Raw genomic sequence first — 11,118 nt, forward strand, 5'->3', positions numbered from 1 at the left:
ATTCACCAGTGTCCAGAATGGCTTCCACCTCATTTGTCATAATTATGACGATAGTCTATCTCTATAACAAAAAATAGCCAAATTCTCTACATTTTGTATATCATTGTGTAAAACAAACAAAAGTGCTTATTTCTTTTTTCTATCAATCCACTTCACTCTATTAAAAAAACTGTCCTGCATATTTTTGTCCCCACGGTTTTACGCAAAAATAATTCTGAAATTACGCAAATTGAGCCCAAAAATATGAAATTATGCGATTCTGTTAATTTTAACAAAGAATGATAAAGGAAAATAATCAGAAATTATGCAAAGAATTATCAAATTTCGCTAAATTATGCGGGGTGCATAAAACACGGGGACAGATATTTAAAAGAACAACAATGTAAACCCACTGGTTACATGGAATGTATTCTGGTTACATGGAATGTATTCTGGTTACATGGAATGTATTCTGGTTACATGGAATGTATTCTGGTTACATGGAATGTATTCTGGCTGGAGAAAGAAAGAAACCCTAAAGAGAAACTGAACAAGAAAGAGGAAAAAAATTCAATAACAGATTTGTCAAAGCCAGGAAAATACAGAGATAGATCAGATAAAGAGTGCTAAAGTTGCCACTTGAAATTTTTTAAAAACCAAAAACAATCCCCCAAAACACATAGTGCTCCAGCCCAAATCAATATTTTGAGAATAGAAAAGATAAAACTGACCACATTAATAGAAAGGAAGACCATGTAATAATAATAAATAGCATTTATATAGCACATATCCCCGCTCAACAGCAGGCTCTATGCGCTTTACACTATATTATACAGACACGTTTTAAAAGTATATGTTGTACTGTCATAATTTCCACATAAACGTCCAAAACATGTACTGTAGTGACGAAAGGAATGAGCTTCACTATTTACACCAGATGACAGTGCTCACAGAAACCATAGAATGGAATTATGTATACTAAAGTCACTAAAGAAAAAAAGATCATATTATCATTATATCGTACTTTTAGCATCTGAAAGAGCTGCACACATGCAAATATGCTAGAGAAAAAAAAGAATTCAAAGGACAGAATAGGGTGCAACATCTCTCAACAAATTCACCCATCCATCATAAATTCTAAAAATAAAAAGATGTACAAATACATTATGACTCAATGCAGTTATTTATAGATCGGCATTGTGTCCTCTGTTACACAAAAGCAACCGTGCAGTGCAGTGCAGTGAAAATAAAAAAAGAAAAGAAATCTTCAAGTTCAAGCTCAGGCTTCGATAATGATGTAACAGAATACTATACCAGGTACCATGACTAGTGACACAACAGTCCACCTCAAGCACACAGAGCAAGTGTCTAACTAGTGAATCATTTCGCACCGTGCACCAGAACCCGAACAGCACACACACTGCAGAATTTAAGAGTTGTGTTTTCTCTGCAACCCTAACACTAACACAGCTACTTTGGAATAAAATCCCCCCCCCTCCCAAATTCTTTCATGGGATTTGATTCGTTTCAAATTCAAACTGACCCAAAGTAGTCCATTAACGTTTAAAGATATACTCCCATGAAATAAATGTGAGACGCAATTCATCTTTAAAAACTCACTTTATATGAAAACTGGACATGAAAAACATCTTAGCAACAAAATTCACTTGAGGAAAAGGAAATTCCAAGGAATGACAGGCAAAAGGAAAGATGGATATGAGAAACATTGCAGAGATCAGAAGCCAGAGTGAAAGATTTTTTTTTCTTTTAAAGACATGAACGAAGGAGATTGACAGAGAAGAGAGAGAGAAGGGAAAAATGTGAGCAGCAACAGAAAACAATGAAGGAGATTGACAGAAGAGAGAGAGAAGGAAAAAATGTGAGCAGCTACAGAAAACAAAGCAGGAGATTGACAGAGAAGAGAGAGAGAAGGGAAAAATGTGAGCAGCAACAGAAAACAAAGAAGGAGATTCACAGAGAAGAGAGAGAGAAAAGAGAAGAGAGAGAGAAGGAAAAAATGTGAGCAGCAACAGAAAACAAAAGTAAAAACAAAATAAATGCAATTTTGTCACAAACTTGCCAGTACTTTTTGACTCCAGTAGTAATAAATAAATCATGTTGAAAGAGAGTTGCTCTCAGTCACTATACGCACTACTACTAACTACTAGGCAGCACACATTTTTGAAAGTATTAGTACTAACAACAGATCATGTGTTACAACAGAAATGTGTTATTTTGAAGATTCACATAAAAAAAAGAAATACAGTAGGCTACATAAAACTTGAAACACATGAAGTTCATAATGGATATATATACAATTTCACACTTTTACAATGAATGAAAAAGAAAAACATTTTATTGATTGGCAAGCTATGAGTTAAAAGAAGAACACTTAGATCTATGCACAATCACTTATTATTGGGTACAAAATGTCCACCTTTATTGAATAAGATTAGAAAAACTAAAGAACAAAGGACAACAAAATGAAATGATAAGAAATCCACTCCATCAGGGATATATGAATGAAACAAAAATACTGCATTGGGAGGGAAGTAATGTTTGGAAATAAACCGACGAACTTCATATGTTTAACTCATTAGGCAAGGAATAATGAAAACAGAGGAATGGCTCAGAAATGTGAAAGTTTGTCATTGTTAGTTTCAACTCACACTCTTCTAACTTTTAAGTGCATGTGCACATGATTGTTAGAGCAGCAGCAGTCCCAGACAGCTACCCGTACAGAGTTTATTTCGACAATATTGTGTAAAAACAATTCGGCCGTTGGACTTGCTTGACACTTGAACAATCCTTTACTTTGTACTGACAAGAGTTTTCTACACAAAATTCTTACAGTATTCATAAACAGAGCAGGGGTAGGAACGAAAATATTGAAAGGGCAAGTTGGTGTTGGAAAAAAATGATTTCGGGCAGACCCAGTATATGCCAACAGTAGAAGCTTGCTTTGGCCCAACCCATGGCAACCACACCACATGCCCAATGGTGACCACGATGCCTCAACGAAACAAAAAGGGATAAAAAGGAGCAGAACAAAACTGACTACAGAAAAAAATCCTTTTTGATAACTCAATAAAATAAGCCTCATATAAGTTGTTACAGCAAACCACACGTCCCCAGGTTAGAAAAGAAGAGGTGAGAGCAGGTGAAACAGACGCTGGCCAAATAAGTCCCAGTCACCTTTCATCAGCGTTATCCTCGTCGTCTTCGCCAAAATCATCGTTAGAGCGCACTCGAGCGTAACCCTTGACCGTCGGCGCGGACGTGTCGTCGTCTCTGTCTTGGTCATAGCTGTAGATGGTGGAGGTCGACGCAGATTCCCAGTTCCCTGGCGGTTGGGAGGCGGACATTGCTGTCTGTGCTCCACCGAGCAAACTGTGGTCGTCTTCCTCCCCCATACTCAACAAATCGTCCACGTCCAATCCAGACAAAGCACCCCCTGCCCCATCGCCCGCGTGGTTCGGGGAAAGTGCCGACGCTTTACGCCAGTAATTCGCAGCGGCTGGACTCACGGCAGAAGAATTATCATTGTCGTTGTCTTGCTGCGGCAGCCATGGCGGATTAGCAGACTTTCTGTCGTGGCCCGACCAGCTCCGAGGGTCTGCCGAAGCACGGGATGACGAAGACGACTGGTTCCTTGGATTTTGATTGCTTAGCTTCTTGGTCATGACCTTGTTCTGTTTCACTTTGCGGTGGTAATGATTGAAAGCAGATCCACCGCCACCCTCCTCCTCATCCACTTCTTCTCCTTCGCTGAAAGTCAACATTCTTTTACTACAAACACAAAGAACAATCTTTTACCTGTCCCCGTGGTTTTATGCACCCCACATAATTTAGCAAAATTTGATCAGTTTTTGCATAATTTCTGATTATTTTCCTTTACCATTCTTTGTTAAAATTAACAGAATCGCATAATTTCACATTTTTGGGCTCAGTTTGCATAATTTCAGAATTTTTCTTGCATAAAACGACGGGGACAGTTTTACACACATAGATAAAAAATCCTCGCTCGGGGGAACAAAAAAGTAATAGCAAGTGCAGGAGGTGCGAGAACATTCAAAGGCTATATATAGAAAGCAGCAGTGTCACAAATGACATTTACTAACAAATAATTTAGACGACAAATTTGGCAGCTCGTACTCGAATCCGTTCTCTATTCATTTCCCATTACAAGAGAATCTTTTAGTTTTAGTAAGTGCTTTACGACACTTGCAACACAATAAGGTCACATAAGTGCTGAAGATTAGAGGTGTTACAAGAGAGTAACAAACACAAAAAAGAAGGAGAGGAGATAAAGACGATAAGATGTTTGATAGGAAGGAAGAAGCAAACCACACCAGAGCACCCGCCAACCACCCTCTACATGAGCATCAGTCATAGTCATCGTGGCAAAATGCTCATACAAAATAACATCATGGGATTGTATCTGGCTCTAGACTGGAGGTGCTAATGACAATTCCCCCTTTGAACTTAAACTGGGTAAACTGTGACCCCCCTGGCACTGAGGTCCCTGCACTGCACTCACAACCCCCTCGGTACCCCCCCCACACCCCACCCCCCCCGCTAGATTCACACACGACAAAGCGCGCCGGCGTGCAAAAGGGAAAATCTGCCCACTCACAGGCATCATGTGCCCTGGCCTGGCCTGTTGGGTTATACAGTAGAGCAAAGTACGTGGAGGGACATTGACGGACAAGTAAATGTGGTAGAAAAAAGAGCACACGGCACAGCAGAACACACATCAAGCAACAACCAGAAAAAGACAGGAAGGACGCATTGAAATACTTGAATCGTATGTGTTGTTTTTGCTGTTGATGTTTTAGTAGCTGGTTTTTGTTTTACTGGAAAGGGCTGCTAACCTTTTGCCCATTTAAAAAAAAAAAGGTGTGAGACTTTGGTAGTACATCATGTACTGAACAAAGTATGGGCACAGTGCACATCTGGGTATATGGCGTATACACTCGCCTTTATACCAGCCATTTTTGGAGAAAAATACCATCCAAGGCTATACCTCCGAATTATAATGGCAACATACGGCTAGGATCAGTCCCAACAAAGGGGGAACTAATGTAGAATGGGACTTTTTATTTATGGAAAAATTACCTCACTAACGTAAGGCTCGCTCCTTCTCGACTGAAACTTCATGTCGTGAGGTTCTCATAAACAACATAATATATTATACCCATATCAGTTATATAAATACATTTTATAAAAATCCAGTACGTTCTCACAAACAACCAGGGTCACACACACAAAAATGATGACAAACTAATCCAGGAAGAAATGCTGCTAACAATCCGTGCAGTACACCACCAGACAAAGCAAACTGAGCGACGATGAAAGAGAAGTATTGAGGCAACACCAAACAACAGCTCTGTAGATACTCAAAGTACAAACACACAAAAATGTGTCGACAGACTGACTCACCTGTCGTCGTAGTCGTCCGTATCTTTCTCCGCCCGCTCGGGACTCGATGTTTCCTGGGCAAGCTTCTTGCTGGTTTCTGTCAATTCCTGAGGGAGAAACGATGTTGTTGTTGTTGTAAAGATTGACTGTGCCTGTCAGGCCTACAGGGCTATTGTTTGTTTTAGTAGAGGTTTTACGGCGCTCGCAACTGCATAGGGTCATATGAGCTACAGGGCTATGTTGTTGGATACAACATCTCAACAGACAGACAGACGGATATTTTAGTTTTAGTAAGAGTTTTACGGCACTTGCAACACAATAAGATCATATAAGTGCCGAAGAATAGAAGTGTTACAAGAGAGAAACAAACATAAAAAAGAAGGAGGAGAGATAAGGATGATAGATGTTTGATAGGAAAGAAGGAGCAAACCACACCAGAGCACCCGCCAACCACCCACACAGAAATCGAACTCAAGTCTTGCCAGGTGGAGCAAAAGGTCAAACCAGTACACCACAGACACGGATCAACAAAGGTAGAAAGAATATCACATGACAACATAAATGACAAAGTCGCTAATTTGGGAAACAGCCGAGCACAAAAAAGAAAAGTAGATCAAGGAACTAAACAGGAAGAGAAAGAGTACTGATCTACCTCTCTAGTTTTAGTAAGAGTTTTACGGCATTTGCAACACAATCAATAAGGTCATATAAGTGCCGAAGAATAGAGGTATTACAAGAGAGTAACAAACAAAATAGAAGGAGGGGAGATAAAGATGACAGATGTTTGATAGGAAAGAAGAAGCAAACCACACCAGAGCACCCGCCAACCACCCACTGATCTACCTCTAATGTGAGCAATTCCAAACAGGAGCGCTGTGCTCAACTGGGTTTTCAAAAAACAAACAAAAGACACCAGCGGCACTTCAATTAATAACTTTTGGGAGATGTTACGTACGGTGCGAACATCATCAAGTCTTGTTGACTAAACAGTCTGAAAGTGAAAAAAAAAGTGAATGAAACATAAAAAGGTGAAAGGAAGGAGGGGGGGGGGGGACACTCTCTGAGCATGTTGAACTCGTAGTACTGGTGGGGGGGGGGGGGGGAGACACTCTCTCTGAGCATGTTGAACTCGTAGTACTGGTGGTGGTGGGGGGGGGTGGACACACACACACACACACTCACTCTGAGCATGTTGAACTCGTAGTACTGGTATCCCTTGAAGCTCTCGGCCACGGCAGACATGGTGCGCGAGGTCTTCTCCCAGTAGTGCAGCAACATGGTCTGGTAGTTGGCCAGGACGTGGGAGAACATGTTGCAGCGGCTGGCAGCCAGGAGGTCCACCTGTCACAAAACACATTCACAGTGACCCTTGCCAATGTAGTAGTATATAGAGTAGAGGGTTTTACGGCGCTCGCAACTGCATAAGGTCATATGAGCGCCAAGGGGTGGGTGTCAACAGAGAAGTCTTTACAGGGAATCAGACTTACTCTGCTCACCTCTCTAGCTTCAACAGCACAAGGTCTGCTTCGACTATCAAGGCACCCCAAAATAGCAGGTCACAAGAGAGTGACAAACATACAAAAGAAGTAGAGGAAAATGACAATAGTAAGGATCAGGAAAGAAAAAGCAGCAGTTCCCTGTTGTAGATCAAGCACAGTTATGAGCGTGACATGAGTCAGCCCATTTACAATTCTACTATGCTTGAACGAGATATGTCCCCCCTTTGGGAATGGCCTAAAGACACTTCAGTCAGTGGCACTGCCCCAGGGGTTTGCCAATGTAGGAAGACATTCACATCAACACTCGCCAATGTAGGAAGACATTCACATCAACACTCGCCAATGTAGGAAGACATTCACATTAACACTCGCCAATGTAGGAAGACATTCACATCAACACTCGCCAATGTACAGTCGAACCTGCCCTAACGGATACCTCTATAAGACGGCCACCTGTACAAACGGCCACTTTCCATTTTCCCCCTTGAGTTTTTTTTCCATAATTTAACTGTGTAAAACGGGCACCTGTCCAACGCGGCCGCGGCCACCTTATTTTATCAACCCACGTCCAAATCTACCTGCCTAAGACGGCCAGACTTTGTCAAAAATTATGCATTTTCTCCTGACGTTGTGGAAAGCTGTCATAATTCTTTCACCTGTCGTTGTTGTCAGTCCCTCCAATGGATGAACGGTCATGTTGCTTAGGTCACTCCCAAGGTTTACCCAAGCTGACCAACGGGAAACAATAAATTTTCAGCTGCTGGCAAGGGAAGCGTGTGATCCGTCATAACCTACAAGGCCCGCCCACAACTCAGTCCGTAAACCAAGTCCTTAACAATTGAAGTCAACCCAAACTGGCGACAGAAGTGTTGCTCGTTCCTCGAGTGCTGCGACCCATTTATTTGTTTTACTATGACACTTGGCCTTCCTCGTCTGAAACATTTAGTTTCGTTTTGACCTTTCCTGGAACCATAATTTAAAAATAAAAATAAAACTAACAACAAAAAGTCCCACAAAAACCATCCCATCCTCTCCCCCCTTTCAAAAGAAATACAACAACAACAACAAATTTTAATCATCCCGAGGGCAGTCCTAAGCATGCAACCACCTCCAGTTGGGACCTCAGGTGTAAATGGTTGTTTAAAAAAAATTTTGATCAGTCCTGCCTAAGACGGCCACCCGTCTTATACGGCCACTTTTCCCCTCGACAATGCGTGGCCGTCTTACACAGGTTCCACTGTAGTTTAACCCTATCCATATGCCATATTTTACTATCGTATCCATACGACATGGGGAACTCTGTGCCACCACTTTCCAAAGGGGAAATTTACTCGTTAATCCGATCCGTACGCTTGGCATAGCAGTCTATCAAAACGACTTTTTGAGAAATACAGAAAGTTTCAAAAGCGATCTTCCCACTAGAAGTATTCTAAAATGTGAAGAATACAACCCCGGGGTACAAAATGACCCCAGGGTGTACAGATAGGGTTAAATAAAAACTGGACTGCAAACCTGCCATCTTTACAATGACTAGAATCAGGAATATTACCACTATTTAAAGATTAAAGGGAAAATGAGAGCAGAGACCAAGTTTGCAATTCAAATATATTCTCAAGCTTTAACTTGTTCCCCGATCGATATTACTAAAATCCTGCCAAACATTTGAAGAAGTTGGAATTATGTATTTCGTTTGACTGATTATGGCAAAAAAGGCAAATTGTTTGCCAGCATAATAATAAAAATAAAAGTACTGCTTCTATCGTCAAGGTAGAGCAACGTCCAGTAAACACACTTAGCAAATAAGAATTTCGTGTAAAGTGCTTTGGGGGCTCCAGTGGCTAAGTGAGTAGTGAGTTCAGACTCAAGTAATGTCAAGCAAGTGTCGGTGACATGGGGATCAGATGGGTGGTCACTGGGGTGTGTCCTTGAGCAAGACACGACAGCCCTAGCTCAAAATACAGGGCGCTGCATAACGGCGACCGACAGTGGCATTGTTTGTAAACTGCTCTGTATTTGTGTAATATTGTGTATTTATGTACGTATTTATGCATGTATGTATTTATAATTATGTATTTATGTATGTAAATGTATGTTTGCCATTGTAAACCAAAGTTCCCTTCCGGGACAAATAAAAGTGTAATTTATATTATATTATATATTATATATATTATACATTTTCCAAGGACGCGGCGGACCGAGTTGAGGCTCCAACCCCGGACCTGAAATCTACGGAATACTGGTCGGGTAGCCTCACAACTAAGCTACCGACACCACTTAGAATACCAAGATCCCAGTTATTTAGTTAAGAAGGGTTTTTTTTAAAAATGCCTTTGAGGTCGGCCCCTGCCCTCCCTCCACCAGTGGCTCCAGTAATTCCAAATATGTTTTTGTTCACATTTCAAATTATCATACAAACAAAAGTATGACAACTTTTGAAAATAGGTTTTCACCTAAAAAAAAACACAACATAAAGATAATAAAAAGTGAAGATTATAAGGGTCTACTTCGAACAGTAATCCAGCAATAATATTCTAAAACACGTTAGAAATGCAGGCAGCCGCAGTTTAGTTGGGATTTCAACCCCAGGCAGTAAGTGACTTAACTCCGTGAAGAATCGAAGAAAGAGAGAATGACGTTCCTTAACTCCAGTATTGTTAACCTGTGTTGCTTACCTTCTGCATCACATCCAGTTTCAGTTTATCAAATCTGCTCTTGGTCTTTCGCACCTGGCTTTGAACCTGATGAAGAGATGAGCGGTAAGCCATTTGTAATTTGTAGAAGGTTACTAAACTAAAAACGCTTAATGAAAAACACTTTGATCAACAATCATGATGTACATACAGCAAAGGAAACAAGATGTACAGAAATCCAGTATTTTGTACATAGTAGTGCATTACTCACATCTCCTAGGATTCATTCAAATGTCAGCTGAAGTCATTTCTGTTTTTAAATTAATAAGATGAATATTTGGAGTGATTTTCTTTTAGTCAGAACACAACATTTTATGTTACTGTCGTATGTTGTACTGTATTGTAAAGCGTTCAGAGCCTGTGTACTTTAATCGGGTTGAGCGCTATTGAAATGTCATTTTTTATTAATATTAAGCTAAGTTTAACCATCGTATTTCCATCATCCTTCAAAGGAAGACATTTTCTCGAAATAAAAGCCGACAAAGAGAGGGAAAAAACAACAAAACAACCCCCACCCCCAGAAAAAACCCCCGGTACAGGAAGGCAGCACAAGTCGCACACACAAACAAACAAACAAGTGCCCTCACTTTGCGAAACTTCTCCAGCTGCTTGTACATATCTGGGTCGAGCTCCTCCGAGACGTTCTTCATCCACAGCAGCGCGCCGCGGTACTCGGTGCGCGCACTCTCCATGCGGTTGATGGTGACCAGCGTGTCGGAGACGGCACGGTACCGAAACGTCTCCACCTCTTGGTACAGGCGGCGCAGCGGGTTGTGGAGGGCCAGCCTGTCACAGACATAGAAAGTCATATGAGAGTCAGTAGTGCTTGGGAAAGGCACTTTAAACGAATTTTCCCCACTTCACCTAGGTGGGAATGGGTACCCGGCTATAGACAGCGAAAGATCTTGTCAGTTTGTTAGTGTTTGAGCGCTTAACCAGCTGCTTGCATTGTATGCTTCCCGGGAAGCTGAGAATGTTTCTGAGTGTTCTATGGTCTGCTGGGGTAATAATATAGTGTAAAGCGCATAGAGCTTGCTTTCGAGTGGGTACATGCGCTATACAAATTCTATTTATTATTATTTATTATTATTATTATTATATGGTACAAACACAGTCAGTAATATATGGTAAAAAAAATGCAATTGTATGCAAGTTTAATGTCTCAATGTCTTGTTTTAGTAAGCGTATTACGGCACTTGCAACACAATAAGGTCATATAAGTGCCGAAGATTAGAGGTGTGACAAGAGAGTAACAAACACACACAAAAAAAGGAGGGGAGACCAGGTCGATAGATGTTTGACCTGACCATCAATGATTTATTCATAGAGGCACCAGCCATCCATGTCCAGGTGCTGTTTTAGCCTCTTTTTCCTGTATGCAGATTAATAATATAGATGTTTGAAAGGAAAGAAGAAGCAAACCACACCACAGCACCCACCAACCTCCCACTCTCAATGTCTGTTCCAAGAACACTTAAATGGAAATAAAGATGTAGGAAATTCTGTATACACAGGAACAATAGAAGGCA

At 41.0% G+C, this 11,118-nt stretch overlaps 1 protein-coding gene across 1 annotated transcript in view; it reads right to left on the minus strand.

Annotated features, from left to right (window-relative positions):
- LOC101848865 (islet cell autoantigen 1) overlaps positions 1 to 11,118 on the minus strand; it is a 22,734-nt gene that overhangs the window by 1,882 nt on the left and 9,734 nt on the right. Inside the window, exons 6-9 of the mRNA XM_013090460.2 lie at positions 10,177 to 10,375; positions 9,572 to 9,637; positions 6,583 to 6,741; positions 5,422 to 5,507 (exon numbers count right to left, since the gene is read on the minus strand). Of these exons, the coding sequence (XP_012945914.1) occupies positions 5,422 to 5,507; positions 6,583 to 6,741; positions 9,572 to 9,637; positions 10,177 to 10,375 (510 nt within the window). The remainder of the gene's footprint in view (positions 1 to 5,421; positions 5,508 to 6,582; positions 6,742 to 9,571; positions 9,638 to 10,176; positions 10,376 to 11,118) is intronic.

Source organism: Aplysia californica, unplaced genomic scaffold (assembly GCF_000002075.1).
Source record: "Aplysia californica isolate F4 #8 unplaced genomic scaffold, AplCal3.0 scaffold01291, whole genome shotgun sequence".
Classification (NCBI taxonomy): domain Eukaryota; kingdom Metazoa; phylum Mollusca; class Gastropoda; order Aplysiida; family Aplysiidae; genus Aplysia; species Aplysia californica.